At 38.8% G+C, this 21,245-nt stretch overlaps 1 protein-coding gene across 1 annotated transcript in view; it reads right to left on the reverse strand.

Moving 5' to 3' along the window:
* Positions 1–889, reverse strand: part of ANKRD40 (ankyrin repeat domain 40) — a 735,912-nt gene extending 735,023 nt beyond the window's left edge. The window contains exon 1 of the mRNA XM_044071087.1: positions 436–889. Within this exon, the coding sequence (XP_043927022.1) occupies positions 436–569 (134 nt within the window). The 5' untranslated portion in view covers positions 570–889. The remainder of the gene's footprint in view (positions 1–435) is intronic.
* Positions 890–21,245: the final 20,356 nt, after the last annotated feature.

Here is a 21,245-nt window from a genome sequence, read left to right on the forward strand (position 1 = left end):
CCATTTTAATCAGCAAGTTACTTTTATTGTCTGAAAACTATTCAGTTTACAAATATTCGAACTTCATAAAAAAAGACAATTCGTTCTTCAAATATAGAATCTTGTTTTAAATTCATACACTGTCAAACTACAAATACTTAACACCCCAGACCACAAGCTTTAATACCATTTGTGTTTCAAAAAGAATTAATGAAATTGTATTGCCCGCAAGTGATTTTTCGCTATCAAGCATAATTTACCATTACAAGATAACAGAAAAAAAAGTGTTAATGTCACCATAAACACGTAGTAACTTAGCGTTAGGGATACTGGCTATGCAACGTAAAAACTGCAAAACATACCGCAGGAACTATTAAATACTTCAAAAGTTATACAACGGGTTAATTAAAACGAATGCCAGGGCTAAACCAATCACACTTCAAAATATGAGCTCACCATCCGTTAATTAAATTTTGCGAGTTCACATCAGCACCCTTTTCCACCAAATTCCGAACCTCCTCTAGATCTCCGATTGCCGCAGCTTCTCTCAGACTCTCCTGTAATTCCATCAATTCATACGAATCGGTCATACCTCCTACAAAAAGTTCGCTACTATACGGGAACTAAAAGCAACATGAAACGCACAGTGCAAAAACTCTATTTCTACTGCATGTAACCATAAATGTGCACGTCCTACAATGACATGAAAAGTCAAATTAAAGTGCTAAATGCAGTTATGCAGACCATTTGTACTTATTTACTACACCCTGTATCCTACTACCGACAGAGCTCGGTAGAAAATCATACATGGATCCTACATAAGAAAGCAACCACCTAATACAATTTTCAGAGTCTCAGAAACAGCGAGCCAACAGTGTACTCCCCAGCTATTTCTGTTTTGACAACGCCTCCTAGGAGGACAGTTTTAAAGGTAACACACGAGACTATTAATCTTGGTTCCTATATCAATTTCCCATGTAGTAATATTAGTACAGCATGTATTTTTATTTTTTACAGATCACATAAAAAGTTTACTGGTCTTATATGCTGCTGAATACTTTGCTTCATTAATACGTTGTAAAAGTAGTTCGATAAATTCCAGATTCCTGCTATCAACAACTAACTCCGGCTACTTGTTCTTGAATTGGACGTTGTAGTCTTTTCAGTTGAGTACGTTGATTCGAGTGCATGATTAAAATTAATAAATCAAATCGTATAAACTATCAGAGCAAGCTAATGTAAGCCGCCGGCGTGTGCAACGTTCTGGTCAGCATAAATCGTAACGCGAAAACTTAGGAAATGATGCTCATACTACCAGAACTGACCCCGAAGTACACCATGATGGGAAGAGATAGTAGCACCTTTAATGATTCAAACGTTTTAATAATTAATCTAAATTCCATAAAACCTAGCATGAAAATGTATTGTTTAGCTTGGACAGAATACCTTTCAACTGGCTATTTTTCCCAGAATGTCCAAATTTTGTCACACATTTTCCTTCTGTTCATCTTTAAATTTATGGTTTTCTTGCAAATCATTGAGGACTGAATTCACTAAATAATGAGGGACGTTTGAGTTTCATACTTCATACTTTTAATACATTTCAGACAAACCTGTTATTTTATCAACTTTCTATGATTATAAGAACAATATTTAAAAATTATCCCTCTTTTTGGACCTTTGTCTCCCCATCATTTTTGTCTTTGTCTGAGTTTCTTGTATTAACAGATGGAGAGGTATGTTGGACAGGTTTTACAAAATAAGATACTTCATTATTTTACACATATGGCACCTGTAATGCAGCTGACCTACAGTACTGAAAATGGCACTAGATTAAGGATTGTTTTATGTTCACACTGTCAGTCATACCAGGTCAGGAACTGATTATCATTACTTCTGTTCTGCATCTTCCAGAGCAATAATTTTTCAACAAGTATGAGTTGCACAGAACGGGTAGTATTGCCAGAGTTATCATTGGGTGTGAAAGATGAGTTCACAGATTTTGTGAACAAGCAAAGGCAATGAGCTTAAACTTGTGCAAAGTAAGTAGCATCTTGTCATATGTCATAGGAACAGGCACCCTATAGAAGGAACTTGTTAGAAATAATCTGAATGCAAATATAAAATTTTCTGTAATCGAATCATCATGCCAGTCACCCTGATGAAATGATTCAGGAGCAGAGTTTTCAAAACAAGGTGGGGTCAGTTAAGCATAGGATTCAGGAGCGGCAAGCAGGCTTTAATAAAACATGTAACTACTTAAACAGTTTTAGAGCAAAAGTCATAAATCATAGAAATCATAAGACGTTCAATGCTACCGATTCTTGTGACTGTAGGTATGTTATGTGGTCCCATGAAAAAATTGCCTTTGTCTTGGACAGCACTTTTAGTATAAGCATGTGTATGTTGAAAACTGATCAACAACCGCCTACAACATAATGTTCTATAATAGTATAATAACAGCTATAAATGAAAAATGTGCTGTGATGTAATTTATATAGACGTAACTTCAACATTTGATAGAATAATATACAAAACTCTTATCAATTAAGTAGAACAACTAGATCCTGATGTGATCTTGATAAGATGGATAGGTGTGTGGTTTACAAACAGAACATGGCAAGTATACAGCAACTGGACAGCTGAAATTCCAGGTTACAGTTAGGGTGTTCACAGGGGACTGTCCTCGGCTCATACTTGTTTAGATTGTATCTTTCAGATCTATCTTTTTCATCTGTGGTGTTATACAGTCTGTAAGCAGAACACTTGAAAATGGATAAACTGATTATATATAGGACATGTCTGCAAAAGAACTTGACTGAATTGACCATTCAGGCACAGGAGAATAATGTGCTGTTAAATACATCAAAAACTAAGCATATGAGATTTAGGCAATATAGTTTGAAAGGTGAATATTTAATATAACACACAATGATTGAAACTATAGATTCATTTAAGGACCTGGGTATATAGGTAGATCCAGCTTTGAGTTTTTTCTAATCATATTAACTAATTGGTTAATGATAGTTATAGAACTATAGGTTGTATAAAAGGATTTAGAAAGTCTAGAAAATCAGACATGAAGAAATCATTGATTGTTAGTTATATTAGACCTGAATTTAAGTGGATGTGAACATTTTTGTTATTATGAATTACTAAAATATCTGAACTTGTATGGTGTCTCATGCAAACATTTAAGAGGAAATGTTTTTGAGGTATATAGGGCATTTATAGAGGCAACTACCCCTGGGAACGTTTGAGGTTACCTATGTAGAAGATTATGTAGGCATGAGAGGTGTACTACTTGGTTCTCTGAGAGGGCATCTGATGCATGGAACAGACTATCAAATTGCATTAAAGCAAGTACTAGTTTAAATATTTTTGAGAATAACCTTAAGACACTTATTATGAGAATAGCTACTTTTGGTATACTGGCAGGCTAGAAGCGCATTACTAACTGTGCCTGAAATGTTTGTATGTATGTATGATTGGAGACTGAGAGTTTTGGATAATCATCTCAGGAGTGAAATTTATACTAAATCTATTTGCTAGTACATTGATAATGTCCTCAAGGTCTGAATAGTTATGCTATTCAGTATGAGTTTTGTACATTGTTGAATATTGTTTCTTAGTTTTATAACATAAATAAAGAAGGATTTATAATTGTCCTTGGCTTCAGATGTCAGAGTTCATGGTCTGGCTCAGTAGTTCTAAAAGTATTTATTTATTTTTATTCTTTGTTAAATTCCTAATATTTTCATTGATTTGAGGATCTTTAATTATGTGTCACTTTTTTCCCTTTTATTGTAGATTTTATTTATGTCAGTGGATCATGAGGGTGGTTTGCTTTTAAATTTACCATTATATTTAGATCTCGATGGGACTGCTAATTCTTTACATTTTTTATGTCTTTACATTTACTTATAAGGATTTTGTTTCTTGTCTAAGAAAGATAAACTCAATGACAGAAAAAGAAGCAGGTGAACCTTGATGGGGTTGTCAGTGGGGCAATATTAGAGTCTGAGAGTAACAAATTACAATACATTACTGTGGCTTTAATTATTTTACATTTAATAACTGGCAGACATAATTGATGTACAGTGATTTTTTTTAGTGTGTGTGTGTTTGTGTATGTGCGTGCGTGCATGCGCGTGCAGGTATCATATGAAAGCAGATGGCATCACTGTGGAAAGCCGATTGATATAACTTGTGCTGGGGTTTTGCACTGAATGTGTCTGACAGTGTGCTGAAATACAGTACTGCCAACTTAATTTATTTCACTTTTCATCACAACCAAATAGCTCTGCAGTCATAAGGTAGTGATCTTTGCAGGGATTGAATTCATTTGAAAATAGATGGTGTTTGATCAGGCTAGTCAGGGACAGGGTGTGCTTCTGCAGAACAAGTTGAAATGCATTACTGTAGTCATTATTTTATTTTTAACTTGATCATAATTGCACATTTAAAGTGTTGGCAGTCAAAAACAGACTATTCATGATGGATATAGAAGCAGTGGATGAGAGTGACTGATCAGTATCCTCTGTTTTCATTTGATTACAGTTTGGCTTGTCAAAGTTAGTGTTTATATGTGTTTTGCCTGTCCATGGAAGGAGGTGATCTCTGTGTGAAAAAACAGCCATGGCTTTTGATTGTGAACATTTTATACAAACGTTTGAAGACAACATTAATGAACTTTTTTGGAATGGGTATATTTTACTGTGTCAGATTACTGTCTGTGTAGTTGGCTGAAAATAGTGTCTGTGATGTTTTATGAAACTATCACTGTCAATCATTGTGACTGATCCGCGGTGGTGTTGTTGCGGTAGCGTTGTCGCCTCACAGTAAGACGTTGTCCGGTTCGATTCTCAGCTAGAGCGTCTTCTGCGTGGAGACATGCGTGAATGGGCGTACCTTCACTGAAGGTTGTGCTTCAGGGCTGGTAACTCGGCACGTAAAAATCAACTACCAATCATTAGCAGACCGGAGTTCTGCTGTGGCGACCCCTAACAGGGAAAAGCCGAAAGACAATCTCACTGTCAGTCATTGTGACTAACCCACAATACAATACAATGCAATGTAAGACTATGTGTTCACAGGTACATAGGGTCATAGGTGTTTACTAGGCTAACGACCACAATGGCCTTTGTAAGTCTAGCCATGCATCCCAAATCTCTGACAAGTTCTGATACCCTTGATAAGTGTAGGCAGGGGTTTGGTAAATTAAACATTTACAAGCAGGGGCCTGGGAGATGATCCATTTACAGGTTGCCTGTGTCCATTAGAGACATAGGTGGCAAACCTGGGATGAATTTCCTGTTCTCCATCCAATTGTCCAAATTGCACTTGAATTGGGTTAGGGAGGATCTCTGCTTCACATGGATGGGGAGCCTGTTCCATAGATGGGGTATTCTCTGGTATACATACCTGTCTGTCCAGCAGGTCCTACTGATATCACAGATAAGGTTTAAGTCTTTAGAATGGGTAATTCTGGTGCTGTTTGTTTTGTGAACATGCAGGAGGTCCACCAGAGTGGGGTCTGACAATGCCCTGTATGCCAGGCATAGATCTACCCTCAAAAGCCTATAGGAGACAGAATACAGGGACAGGGCCTTGAGGCAGTCTGCTTAGGACATTTTACTTACACCCTGTATTCTTTTAGTGAGGAACCTCTGTGGATGTTCCAATTGTTGGATATGCCTGGTTAAGTACACACCAAAGGGGAAATTGTACTCAGTGATAGGTCTGATGAATGCCAAATACATTGGAACAATGACTTCCTTGGACTTAGATGTCATAACTTTGTTTACAAGTTGCACAACATAGAATGATTTCCTCTCTACTGTAGACACGTGATGGTCAAAGGCTAGAGTACTGTCTATGTGTGTCCTTAAGTCCCTGACTACCGGGTCAACTCTAAGGGGTGTGTTGACAATATAGAGTTGCTAGGGGTGGATGACTTCCCAAAGGATGTTGTTATGCATTTCTTGGCATTTAGTTTTAGTCCATGGCTCTGACACCAGTTGTTTGTCTGTGTCAGCCCCTCCTGGAGAACATTTGTGTCACTGTGGGATTCAATGATAGATCCTAATTTCCAATAATCTGCAAATTTAGTCAGCCAGAGACCACAGACATTGGCTTGACGTCAGAGAAGTAAATGCCAAAATGGAGTGGTCCAAGGACTGATCCCTGAGGGACTCCCTTGTGACTGGCCTCTTTGTAGAGGTGGACTACCCAAATCTAACTTCCTGTGTCCTGTCTGTGAGCCAGTTGGCTATCCATTGGGTGACATACAAGTTTGTACCTAACCTCTTGAGTTTGTCAACAATGCTCGAGTGGATTACTGTGTCAAATGCCTTGGTTAGGTCAAGGTAGGCAGTGTGAACCATTTTTCCCTCATCCATTGCTTTGGTTATTTTTTCAAAGAAGTCCACCGGTTGAATAGGCATGATCTGCTCTTGACAAAACCAAACTGCGGTGGGTCCAGTGTCTGGAGGTTTACTGTATCTCTGTCGATCATTTCCATGATTATTCTTTCCATGACTTTACAGATAAGACTGGTGAGACTTATGGGCCTGTAGTTTCTAGGGTCTGTAGGTGGCCCACCTTTGTGCAGAGGGATCACTCTTGCTGTTCTCCATTCATGAGGTACTTCTCCATTCATGTGTTTTGGTCATGGTCAGATCTTTAGACATTAGGTTTTGTCTCCCAGTCATGTGTGTTGTTCCTACTTTAGCTCATCTTTCTAGGTTTTCTGATGAGTATATCTGACCAAGCTATGTATTTCAGTCATGTTTTAGAAGCCTGGACTTGCAAACTCTGTGTGTGTGTGTGTGTGTGTGTGTGTGTGTGTGTGTGTGTGTGTGTGTGTGTGTGTGTGTGTGTGTGTGTGTGTGTGTATGCGAGGGAGAAAAATTCATAGCAGCTGCAGTACTAAGAATTTCCATAATGGATTAATGGAATATTTTGGGATATAGCTTTATTTCAGTTTTTTTCAGGTATGTCTTCTGACTGTCATCTCACAGGCTGTGCTCCTGTTTCACTGTGTGAATCACAGATGTCATATTGTCCATTTCCTATATGATATCATATAAAAAATAATAATGTACTTGATTACAGTGTTATTTTCAAAGGTCTTTGTGTTTGTGTGTGTTATCTTACAGGTTCTTAGGTAAGTACTAGGTTGGCTGCCTTTAGAGGCTATTTTAAGCCTAGCCAGTTTCCCATTTTTGTCCTCAAATTAACATATCCCATTTGATTAGAGATTGTCCTTACCCATCCCATGGTCTTATTAGTTCTATAAATTTACATTAATTATACAATTATTTTAAGTTTTCGCATGGGGTTCATTAACAGGCATGATGATTTTTGTAGGGTTTCCATACCACAAAGAGTTTAAAACTGCTGGTTTAGAGAATAAAGTATAACTACAACCATACCCAGATCATGGTATAATAGGACCCTGGGCAGGCAATGAACCAGGACCCCCACCCATGCCCCTCACACCTGTACTGTACCAGTATCCCACTGTTTGTCCATCTCTCTCCAAATACCATGAAACACTGTTCAAACCAGTCTTTGCTTTTGAAATAATTGTCAAATTGCTCTTTGATAGTTGCTGTTCTCCCTCCTAAGTCCCAGCAAACAGCATCAGCAATCATTTACTTTCAGCATGGTCAATCAAATAGCCTACAGGTGAAAAGCAAAACTCAGTGTCAGACAGTGACAACTAAAACCCTCTAAAATGCTGCTTTTTACTAGCTGTGTGTGTGTGTGTGTGTGTGTGTCTGTCTGTCTGTGTAAGTATATTGTATATACTTATATATACGTGTGTGTGTGTCTGTGTGTGTGTGAATGAGAAAGAGAACCAGTCCACTGTAACAACTATTTGAACTTTCAGCATTGCTTATTGTATTCAGCAGTCATCATCTGTAGCTGTCAACAAATCAGGGACAAATCCAGAAATAATTATGGACAATCAGGGACACTTTTAAAATATTTGCACTATTAACTTGAGATATTGACAATCTACCCACTGGGGATGCACAAGCCAGTGCATTTCTTTGTGCTGGTCCCAAGCCTGGATAAATGGGGAGGGCATCCAGTGTAAAACATTTGCCAAATGACATACACGGACAACAGTACAGATTTCCATACCAGATCAGTCGAGGCCTGGGTTAACAACAACTGCCACCAATACTGTTAGCCAACAGAGTGCTGGTGGAAATTGGGCTACTGTTGGCTGAAGGAGAAGAAGAGGGGGAAAGCATGCCCAAAGGCAGGAATAGAGGAGGGAGGTTAGGAGTGTAGTAGTGAGGGTAGGAACTTCGAATGTTGGCAGTATGACTGGTATAGGGAGAGATCTAGCTGATATGATGGAGAGAAGGATGGCTGATCTATTGTGCATGCAAGAGACCAGATGGAAGGGAGTAAGGCCAGGTGTATAGGAGCCGGGTTCAAGTTGTTCTATCATGGTGTGGATGGGAGGAGAAATGAGGTAGGGGTCATCCTGAGGGAACAGTATGCCAAGAGTGTTTTGGACGTGAAAAGTGTGTCTGATAGAGGGATGTTTATGAAGCTGGAATTTGATTGTGTAATGATGAATGTTGTTAGTGCATACGCTCCGCAAGTTGGGTGTGCGATGGATGAGAAAGAAAAATTTTGGAGTGAGTTGGATGAAGTAATGGTGAGTGTACCTAAGGGTGAGAGACTGGTGAATGGAGCAGATTTCAGTGGGCATGTTGGTGAAGGGAACAGAGGGGAGGTGGATTATATCCTATGCAGGAGGGACAGTCTGTAGGAGATTGGAGACTGTAAAGTGGTGACAGGGGAAAGTGTAGTTAGGCAGCACAGAATGGTGGTCTGTAGGATGACGCTGGTGATCAAGAAGAGGAGGAGGAGTGTGAGAGCAGTGCCAAGGATCAAATGGTGGAAGTTGAAAATGGATAATTGTGAGGAGGAGTTCAGGGAATAGTTAAGACAGGCACTGGGGGGCAGTAAAGAGTTACTGAATAGCTGGGTAACTACAGCAGAGCTGGTAAGGGAGACAGCTAGAAAGGTGCTTGGTGTGACATCTGGACAGAGAAAGGAGGACAAGGAGACCTGGTGGTGGGATGAGGAAGTACAGGAGAGTATACAGAGGAAGAAGCTGGTGAAAAAGAAGTGGGATTGTCAGAGAGATGAAGAAAGTAAACAGGAATTTAAGGAGATGAGGCGCATGGCAAAAAGAGAGGTGGCAAAGGCTAAGGATAAGGCATATGGAGAGTTGTATGAAAGGTTGGACACTAAGGGCAAAAAGGACCTGTACCGACTGGCTAGATAGAGGGACCGAGCTGGGAAAGATGTGCAGCAGGTAAGGGTGATAAAGGATAATGAGGGAAACATAGTCACAAGCCCGGAGAGTTTGTTGAGCAGATGGAAAGAGTACTTTGAGAGCCTGATGAATGAAGAGAATGTGAGAGAGAGGGTTGGATGAAGTGGGGTTAATGAACCAGGAAGTGCAATGGATTAGAAAGGAGGAAATAAGGACAGCCATGAAGAGGATGAAGAATGGAAAGGCTGTTGGACCAGATGACATACTAGTGGAAGCATGGAGGTGCTTAGGAGAAATGGCAGTGTAGTTTTTAACCAGATTGTTTAATGAAATCCTGGAAAGTGGGAGAATGCCTAAGGAGTGGAGAAAAAGTGTTTTGATACCGATTTTTAAGAATAAAGGTATTCTGCAGAGCTGTAGTATCTACAGAGGGATAAAACTGATCAGTCACAGCATGAAGTTATGGGAAAGAGTAGTGGAAGCTAGGTTAAAAAGGGAAGTGATGATTAGTGATCAGCAGTATGGTTTCATGATGAGAAAGAGCACTACAGATGGAATGTTTGCTCTGAGAGTGTTGATGGAGAAATATAGAGAAGGGTCAGAAGGAGACGCATTGTGTCTTTGTGGACTTACAGAAAGCATATGACAGGGTGCCTAGAGAGGAGTTGTGATATTGTATGAGGAAGTCAGGAGTGGCAGAGAAGTATGTAAGAGTGGTACAGGATATATACGAGGGTAGTGTGACAGTGGTGAGGTCTGTGGTGGGGAGTGATGTATGCGTTTTAAGGTGAAGGTAGGATTACATCAAAGATCAGCTCTGAGCCCTTTCTTATTTGCAGTGGCGATGGACAGGTTGATGGACAGGTTGACAAACGAGATCAGGCAAGAAGCCCCGTGGATTATGATCTTTGCAGATGACATTGTGATCTGTAGTGAGAGTAGGGACCAGGTTGAGGAGACCCTGGAGAGGTGGAGATATACTCTAGAGAGGAGAGGAATGAAGGTCAGCAGGACTAAGACAATATATGTGTGTGAATGAGGGGGAGGATAGAGGAATGGTGAGGATTCAGGGAGTAGAGCTGGCAAAGGTGGATGAGTTTAAATACTTGGGATCAACAGTTCAGAGTAATGGTGAGTGTGGAAGAGAGGTGAAGAAGAGAGTACAGGCAGGGTGGAATGGGTGGAGAAGAGTGTCAGGAGTGATTTGTGACAAACGGGTACCAGTAAGAGTGAAAGAGAAGGTCTATAAGAGGGTAGTGAGACCAGCTATGTTATATGAGTTGGAGACCATGGCAATAACAAAAAGGCAGGAGTCAGAGCTGAACATGGCACAGTTAAAGATGTTAAGATTTGCACTGGGTGTGATGATAATGGACAGGATTAGGAATCAGTATATTAGAGGGTCAGCTCAGGTTGGACGGTTTGGAGACAAAGCCAGAGAGGTGAAATTGCATTGGTTTGGACATGTGCTGAGGAGGAATGCGGGGTATAGTGGGAAAAGGATGCTAAGGATGGAGCTGCTAGGTAAGAGGAAAAGAGGAAGGCCTTAGATAAGATTTATGGTTGTGGTGAGAGAGGACATGCAGGAGGGTGATGTGACAGAGCAAGATGCAGAGGACAGGAAGAAATGGAAACAGATGATCTGCTGTGGCGACCCCTAACGGGAATAGCCGAAAGAGAAGAAGAGGAACTTGAGATATTGACATGAGTGAATTAATATACATTATCTGAAGTCAAAGAATGATTTAAGTGTAATTGTCGTTATTTATTAAGTGTACTTCACAACATTTCCAAAAGTCATTAGTTTTAGTAGGTAATAGGGACTGACAGCCTTTATCCTCTCTGGTATGTATGTTTTTTTCATAAAAAAGAAAGAAAGCAGGAAACAGAAACATTAACGTCTCAACAAAGGAACAAATCCAGAAATAATTTGAGACAGTCAGGGACACTTTTAAAATATTTGCACTATTAACTTGAGGTATTGACAGAATAAGTCAATTAATATACATTTTCTGAAATCGAAGAAGTCTGCCACTCTATTATCGTTACTAAGTATAATTCACTTCCTCTCTAAAAGTCTTCAGTTTAAGGAGATATTGAGGACAGACAGCCTTTATACTCTGTGCTGCTAAAGCAAACCACTGTGTACATTTTTTATATTAAAAAAGGCAGGAAACAGAAACAATTCTTTAACAATTCCAGAAAAAAATTAGGGGCAATCAGGAACACTTAAAACATTATTTAGCAGTGAAGCACTATTAATTTGAGATCTTGACATGACAGAATGAGTGAATTAATATCCATTTTTTGAAGTCAAAGAAGACCATAACTCATCTCTAACGTTACTGTTGTTATTATTTAAGTGTAATTTATTCACCACCTCTTCAAAAGTCATCAAGGACAGCTAAATGCCTTGTACTTTTTTTTTCCAGAAAAAAAAGGAGATCAGAGGCAGAACAGTGTACACTTACTAATTATTTTTTTAACTGTCTGGCTGCTATGGCATTCATTCAGACAATCAGGGAGCCCTCTAAGCGCTGTGGACAGCCAAGCTAGCTTGGTCAGCACTCAGCAGCACTTCTTTATTAGTTGTCTCACAGCTCTCACTCACGACTGGGCCAGTTGATGTTGCTGGTACTGAACAAAGAACTTTCCCCTTTTTTATTGCAGAGCAGCCAGCCAGTATAATAATTAGAGAAACACTTTAGCAGGCAATTTTACACCTGCAGCTCCTGCCGCCGATTTGACTGAGCAATTGTTTAGTTGATTGGTGGGTAGTAGAAACAGACCAAAATGGATGGGGAATTGGGGATAAGTAGTCTCTGTCTGTACAGAAGAGAGGTGGGACACAAATATATCACATAACTTAATAATCCTAGAAAAAAAAAAAAGCACCAATGTGCAAAATTAAGTTAGGGAGCATGCCGTCTACCCTCCTACGTGAATGGAAGAAGCTAATTACTCACTGCTAAAGTAAAGCAATGTACATGACATGCATGCAGAGTGCTGCAGCAACTGGAGATATACTAGTCAATGAAACAGGTGGGCACTGGGCAAGTTAGAATTGTAGACTAGAATTAAATTTTTTTAAAAATTAAAGAAAATGTGTGTGTTTTTTTTAATCTTTTTCAGACCCTGACACTGGATCATCAGGCCTTAGGCAACTGCCTAGGTAGCATAGTGCTGGGGCTGTGATTGCACCATCAGGAAATTCACTTTAAACTGCACTGGGTAGAGCTCCCATATAGCCTGCTTTATTATATGAATTGCAGGCTGTGTGCGTGTGCCTGTTATGGGTCTGTACTGAGAAGTCATGGTCACACAGAATACTGGAGTTTCATACTTTAACAAGTTCCTGCGAAATTCTGGAAGTGCAAGTAATGGCTTTTCTTACAGGGAGTAAGTCTCAAGTGTAACAAAGAATGGGCTGGGATTATCATTCATGGACTCAGCGGCAGATAAACCCCATGAGCTCACTCTAGCTTAGCATGCTAAGGCCAGCCCTTTCAATAATTTTATTTGTCAAATTTACACAGTCCTGGCCCTTCTTTTATTCCGTTTGAGTTTTTTTCCTCTGACTTCAAAGTTTGCTAATTGAGCCTACAGTAAAAGTACAGAAGTCATCTGCTCCCCATCACTGCCTAGCATCTGATAACTCAGCATCCATCTTTACATATTGTTCAAAGCACAGAGAGGGCCTGTTCTACTTACTTTATTTTTAAGATGGACTTTGCCCTGTAATCTGATAGTGTGATATTGTTTTTTGAATGTTATGCCATAATTTGGTGAAAACAAGATGCCTATTTTGCAGCTTCCAATGTTGCCATCTACTGCTGATGTGCAACTTCCCATGGAAGAGCCTCTTTTGGACCAGCAGAGACCATACCTCATGACTTTGTAACTACCCTTTGATGTAGTTTTGCCTAAATAGAAAATCTTTCTTTAAGCATTCAAGTCATCAGGCTTATTCACTAATAACTGACTTCTGGTTAAGCTAATTTCTTAAAACAAACTTCATTGTTAATGGAGAATTATTTACACATTTTCCCCGGGGGGAGGCACAACTCGGTTAACACTTATCTTACAAGGTCTCCATCCAGAAAGGAAGACAAAGTCTTTCTTGCATCTTTATACTGTCACATTATAGGTTCATAGGTAGGTACTAGGCTATCGGCCCTGGGGTCTATACAAGCCCCGCCAAAAAGGTACCCTGGCTTTTGCCACCCAAGAAAATTATTTTCCTGTGCCACTGTCGCGCAGAGCCACAGAGGTGATCCCCGGGGTGAATTTCCTATTTCCCATCCAATCATCAAGATTTTTCTTGAAGAGTGCTAATGAGGAGCTTTGTTTGATATAGTGATTACATTAGTTTATGATTACATTTATTACTTAACAGGCTTTCCAGCTGCACGTATGTTCATTTCATAGAACTTCTCAATTTTCATTTGGCTATAATTCTCAGGTCCAGCCACACAGATAAGCAGATAAAGATAGATCTCTCTCGATTTTAATAGTTTTAATCTCAATAGTAGCAATAACAACAGCAACAACAGTAAATATGTTTCTGTGGGTCACAGCATTTCTTTGCAGGGTTTTCACATCAGATACAGTCAGAATACGCACAGTTTCCTTTTTCTTTTTCCCCACCACCTACAGAGTTGTTGCATATTTTGAAATTCTAGTGAGCAATGAAAAAAACATTTATCACCAAAACAGGTGTTTTATCATGGACACACAGTCTAACACTTTTAATTATTCAAAAACTCTAATAAGGAATGTAAACTGTATGACAAGCAGAAAGCAAATATATCAATAGCTTAGCACGCATTCACACACAATAGCGTCAGTAAACAAGAAACAAAGTAAGCTGGTTTGAGCATCCTTCTAATATTTGAACTACATTGCTATTGCACATTTAACTGTTTACACATGGTACTATCTTGTGGTATAGGAAGTGAATATTCATTATACTGTACCCATTTTATCTGGCTTCCCCATATGTGCTCACTGCTCTAGACCACGGAAACTATTTTCTCAGTCATGATGGAGGGAAATAGGGATTGCTTCAGACTGCTAATTGCTGTTTTGGAGAGTTTCTCTTTTCTTCAATGTTGTGTGACTGTGGAGTTTGTATGTACCCATTCAGGTTGGAGAGGCTTACCTGCCTCCCTCTTGTTTCGATGTGTTTCATTTGGTTTCAGGTTTGTTGCCTCACAGCAAGAGGGTCTCCAGTTCGATTCTCAGCTGGAGCTCCTTCTGTGCAGAGTCTGCATGTCCTCCCCGCCGTCGAGTGACTTTAAAGACATGCAGGTAGGTGCGTGAGTGTGTGGGTGTGCCTTCTTTGAACGTTGGGGACTGGGCTGGCAACTTGACACAGTAAAAATTCACTGCCAATCATTAGGGGACCAGAGTTCCGCTGTGGCGACCCCTAGCCTGGAAAAGCCGAAAGACATAGTAGTAGTAGTTTCAGCATAGTGTGATAAGCACTTGTTGAGTGAAAGCTGGAGTTTTGAAGTTTCATGTGGAAGTATCCCAGCCTCATCATCAGTAACAGGTGTTTTATTTTGGAAAGATAATTTAACACTGTCAGTGTTGCAGAAACTTTATTAAGTAACCTAAACCTCATCTCAAGTAGCCACAAATACATTTAAACAGTATGGCAAACAGGTATAATAAGCAGGGAATAGGACAAGAATAGTCTGGTTTGGATGGGGTCTATAGTTAGCATTCCATTAGCGTGCACACATGGGGTCAGTCCCAATGTTTGATCTAGATCTGTGTGAAGTCTTTATGTTTTTTCGGTGTATGCATGAGTTTTCTGTGAGCACATTAGTTTCCTGCCTTTTTTGAAAATGCAGTGCTTTATTGGCTATACTGAGATCCATATATTTATATGATGTATTTACCCTTATCCTTTGGCCTGGGTTTGTGACTTAAAACGGGTTTATGGTCCAGCCCTCTTAACCAGTTAACACATGTTCAAATAAATAAATATACAAATCATATATGCAGTCATACTTTTTTTTAAATGTCAGGCATATCAACTGGAGGGAAGGAAAAAAAATAAAGATAAATGGTAAAGCTAATATGAAAACATTTTCATGCTAGCTCAGTCATGGAAGATGGTGGTCTGGATACCATTTCATTAACAACAAACACAATCAAAGAACATTTTTGCGTTATAACAGACACTTTGGTAGTTCTGGTGGAGAAATGAAATATCAGAAGTAAATCAAATGTCCAAATGAGTTATTTTACAACAGTGTAAGGGCTTATTAGGGGAGGGGTTTTGTTCTTGCAAAATGGTATACTGGGGGTAATATGTTTTCTGCAAGTTATTTAACTAGAAGGGAACTTTTTTCTAACAGTTAAAAGAGTTTGTTAAAAAAAGCAACCTATGATGTAAATGGCTTGATTTAACCAAGAGGCAAGTTAAAAAAAAAGTGTGTGTGTGTGTGTGTGTGTGTGTGTGTGTGTGTGTGTGTATCTGTGTGCGCGCTCGTGTGTGTGTGTGTGCATTGCATATGTATGCATAATCGCAGTACCCATGGAAGCATTTCTGAAAATGCATTTGCTTTGCAACATTTGGTAGTTTGTAGTTATAATAAAATGACTATGAAACCTAACTAGAGGCCAGAATGTTTTCATCCTGGTAAAATTTTGCAGAATGTAAATGACCATTTGTTTAAAGAAAAGAAGGTCATATTTCTCTGTAAGTGCAATTTTTTTGTTACCTTATTTATAAAAAAAGTTCTTAAATTGTTCCTGAATTCTTTGTAACTGAAGTTTTTCTCTCCAGGTCTCCCATGAAAATGAAATTCTTGTCCAATAAGATTATCCCAATTAAGCAACTAACTAACTAACTTACTTACTAACTAACTAACTAAACCTTAACAGATGCATGAAGAGTCACATGAGGAATATGTGTAAATGGCCAGAGGACAAATGTAAAATGCAGATAGTTATACAGGTAAAAGCCTGTTGTACGTGCTGTAGATAACGTTGGTGGTATATCTGAGTTAAGTCCTATCAGTAATTCAAAAGATACAGTGCTAAAATATATAACGTATCACAAATAACTATGGCAAAATGTTGGTTACTCCAAAGATGGGGAGAGAGTAAACCTGAAGATAGACCTGGACAGATGGACAAATAGTAAAATTGCAAATAGAACTGGATGCTGGGATAGCAGTTTCTGTGTGTGTGTGTGTGTGTGTGTGTGTGTGTGTGTGTGTGCATGTGAATGAGCATGTACACAAACGCATGCTTGCATGTGTATATGAGTGTGTGGTCAAGCATGAGCCTGACATTTTGGAAGAGAACAGATAAGATATAATGTATATTCTCTCTTTAGGGTCCTATACTACTTGTGTAACTCAACTCTATTGTATAACATTATGTATTAAATACTGCTGAGTTTGCTTTTGGAATATACTGTATTAACTCTTGGTATTAATTCATGCTGATCTTTTGTATGTACATACTATGGAACTGTTATTGTATTAACTCTTGGTATTTCTTCTTGCTGAATTTATATATATATATATATTTATATATATATATATATATATATATATATATATATATATATATATATATATATATATGTATATATATATATATTGTGGAGCTTTTCTCCCTAGGCCTCCATTGAAAAAGGGCTCTTCTTGGCCCAATGGACTTTCCCAGTTAAAAAACTGCAAATAAATAAATAAATACATCTGAAAACTTAAATTAGACTGGTGACATGTACAGTTTTGATGTAACATCACAAATATGTGATTGTAAAATTTCCATTGTGAGGCAGATGCTTTTGCCAGCAATACTGAATGTTATAACGATCCTTGAGTAAATTAGCATAAAAGTTGGTTTCACTTTCAAAGCTCAAAATACCGAAATGCCGAATTTCAGTATCTCGAGACAAAAAAATTTAAAGTGAAAATCACGAACCGCAGAAATTATCCTAGGGCAAGATTGATAATTGTTGAGATAACCAACTTAGGGGAAGGGAGAGTAATACCACTTACTGTACATCACCTACCAGGGCTAAACTGGTGATCCTCAGTTCTACATATCCTTTTCCCAGAAATATATGGCCAGTGGGTATTCTTTAGCAAATAGTTTGTATGCCTTTTATTTTTGTCATTGTAATAGTTAATTAAATCGAACATCTTCAAAACCGAAACTCAGGGCTGTTCATGCTGTGTAGAATGTTTATTTTGCATTGCAACTTTTATCTTTAACACTTTCTAAGGATATTAGGCTTGAGTTTGTATCTAAAGTGCACAAAGTTGATATTGTCCTTCATCACCAGCTGACATGTAGGGACCAGGTTCTGTTGTAGTTACCACATCCTGTTTTATCCTCAGGACATTACCAGGATTAAGAACTTGATACTCTTGGGAGATCTCAGTACTGTCATCAATGTTTTAAATGCTTATTATCTTTTTTTGTTAAAAATGTATTAAATCCCGTTAATAATTAATAGAAAAGAAAACAGTATAGTAATATTTTTCATGCAGTGTACATAGTTGTTTATTATTCTATCTAACACTGTATAAACAGGTTCATAGGTTCATAGTTGTATACTAGGCAAATGACCACCAGGGCCTTTATAAGCCTAGCTGGGCAAACCAACTCATTTGTGTCCCTATGAATCATGGGTGTTTATTAGGAGGCGGTATGCTATTTAGGACTTTTCTAAAGGTTTGTGTCCCTATGTATAGCAGGTGTTTATTAGAAGGGAGTATGTTATTTAGGAAGCTTCTAAAGGTTTGTGTCCCTATGTATTATGGGTGCTTATTAGGAGGAGTATGCTATTTATGAAGTTTCTAAAGGTTATGTGAGGAGGAGAGTATGTTAGTTTGGGCAATGTTACTGTCTGCCTCTGTCTGTCAGTCAGAGACATGGGGGCTGGACACTGGATTAGTTTCTGATTTCCCATCCATTAGTCAAGGTGAAACTTAAATAGGGTTAGAGATGGACTCAGCTTCACATGAATGGGGAGCCTGTTCCAGAGCATAGGGATCCCCTGAGACGCATACTGTATCTATCTCACCAGCATGTCTTATTTATGTCACAACCAAAATTTCAATCCTTGGATCTAGTGGCTCTGATGTTGTTCAGTTTCGTAGATGTGCAAAAGGTCCATGTAATGTCTTACCTTGTGCTGTTCATATTTACTTTGAGTGTGTGCAATAAGCTGTCATTTAGTTATAATCTTAGTCTGCCTGTAATGAATGTTAATTCTAAATCTTTGAGATGTTGTTAATGTACGTAATTGGAGCTTTTCTCTCCGGGTCTCCGCTGAAAATGGACCTGTATCCAGTCGGACTTTCCCAGTTAACAAATGTAAAATAAATAAAATAATAAAAAAATCTGAGGATGCCTTGTATGCCAGGCATACATCGCCTCTCAGTAGCCTGTAGGAGACAGAGTTTATAGATAGGGCTTTAAGGCAATTAGTATAGGACAATGTGTTTGTACCCTGTATTCTCCTGGTACGGGACCTTTGGTGGCATTCCAACTGTTGCATATGTCTAGCTAGGTACATGCTGAAAGGGGCATTATACTCAGTGTTGGATCTGATAAGGGCCAAATAAAGTGGCACGATGACCTGGATACCATGCCCTTATTTATAATTTGGACAACATGCAATGATTTTATTGCTACCTTAGCCACATGTTGGTCAAAGGCCAGATTTCTGTCTACATAAATTCCCAGTTCCCTGACTACTGGGTCAGCTCTTAGGGGTGCCTTATTGATAGAGTAATTAGTATGGATGGCTGTTTTACCAAAAGGCACTATAATGCATTTCTTGGCATTGTGTTTAGTCTGTGACTTTAGCACCAGTCATTTGCCTATGTTAAACCCTCTTGTAAGATATTTGTTTCTTGGGGACAAGCAATGATAGCTCCTATTTTGCAGTCATCTGTGAACCTGGCCAGCCAAAGGCCCTTGACAATAGCCTTTACGTCTGAGAAGTAGATGCCAAATTGCTCAATTCCCTTAAACCTCACTCATCCTGCTAAACATTATTCTGCATGCACTGCTTCCACAAATTCCACTTATTTCATGTAGTTTGCTCTTTCACTTTTCTAAAGATCCAGCCTGCAGTTCATTTATCATCTTTGCAATATTCAGTATTTCAATTACAGTTTATTTAAATTTTGAATTCCGTGTTATAGTAATTTTTTGGCAAGGCCTTACTATATCTAGGCAATTCAGAGCATATGTCTCAGCTCAAAAGAGTCATTTCCTTAGTTGCAACAAGTTGTTTTCCCAGCATTTCTGTCACAGTACTCTGCAGAAAATGTTTAAAATCTGCCATCTCTTTACATTCCCAAAAATGCTCTTAATCGCCTCTCTCTTTCCAATTCACACCTTCAGCATTTGCTATCTTCCTGAGGAAAGTTATCTGAAGTTGCTTGCAGTATAAAATATACATGCAAACACTTCCAGTCAAAAATTCTAAACCTTCTGGACTTTGCTGCATACTTGTGTGCCTTACAGATGTTTTCCCATTATTCCTGTGTAAACTGTATTTTCATTCTTTCTGCCTAATATTGTCTAAGCTCCTGTGAATGAGTCTTATGGTTATCATGCAATATTTATATGCCCTACTGTCCAATTTTTAGCTGCAGCTTTTGTTCTACATTCAGCTAAAAACTCTACCTGAGCTGGTCTTTCACTTAGCACTCCCCTATCCCTTTCTGTTTGCCAATGCTGTATCTCACCCTGGTAGGGAAGATAGTCTATAACCTGCAGTCCAAACTTCTACTTTGCCTCATCCCACTGTATTACCTTTTCCTGTCTAGTTATTTGCTCCCAATACTTTGTCTCCTTTGCCAATTTTCTCCAGTAAATTTCAACCCTCTCTTACCTATTTTATATACCCGATTGCAGTCATTCCTAACTGTAAAATCTCCTTCCTCCATTCCTGTGTTGGCTTAGTTCTGAATTAAAAACATCAATTATCCAAAATGTCAGTTATCCGAATGCAGCCTCAAACCCTGTACTAGCATGAAACTCTAATGTCTCCCATTAGTGACTGCCTGTAAGCCACACGGATTTATCAGAAAATCAAAATTTTAACAAGGGATAGGGCAAAGTTAGATGAAATCAAACTCAGCTGCAGAATAAGAGATGGTTGAGTGGTACAGTAATGCGTTTAAACAATCCTCTACCAATAAACAGTTCAGTGTTACAGCTATCAGCGACTATGGATTAAATGTCAGGATTTTTCACTTCTGTTTCTCGCTGAGAGGTTGGAGAAAAAAAGTCTTGTTGATATTTACAAGGTTACTGCTGGTGCTGCGGTAGCGTTGTCGCCTCACAGCAAGACGTTGTCCCGTTCGATTCTCAGCTAGAGCTTCTTCTGTGTGGAGGCATGCGTGAATGGGCATGCCTCCGTTGAAGGTTGTGCGTCAGGGCTGGTAACTCGGCACGTAAAAATCCACTACCAAACATTACCGGACCGGAGTTTCCGCTGAGGCGACCCCTAGCCGGGATAAGCCGAAAGACACAACAACAACAACTGCTTTCATTATTTAAAAATCTATTCTTTTTCATAAAGTGCTATCCCTCTTGGCAAAACTCATGGCACTGCATGTAGTTCACAAGAGCCCTTAAGTAGAATTGACAGAGAAATCACGTAAATTTGTATTGTTTCTTTGTATTGGTATGAGACTGTACATAGCTGCATGCCTATGGTTTACATTAGCCGATAGATGTAGTATATGTATTACTGATAACTGAACATTTTCAGTTTTATAACATCTTTTACAATTCCTTTAAACAGACTTGTTACTTTTCCCATGACATTTTTCTGTTATTTCTACTGTGTATTTAATGTCCATTTTCATGCTGTCCCACTCACTAGCTATACTTTCTGGATATATTTTTATATTCCCCAAATAACTCTCACATCATTTGCACTACCCATTCCTTAAATTCC

Source organism: Protopterus annectens, chromosome 5.part0 (assembly GCF_019279795.1).
Source record: "Protopterus annectens isolate FY-2018-M chromosome 5.part0, PAN1.0, whole genome shotgun sequence".
Taxonomy (NCBI): Eukaryota; Metazoa; Chordata; order Ceratodontiformes; family Protopteridae; genus Protopterus; species Protopterus annectens.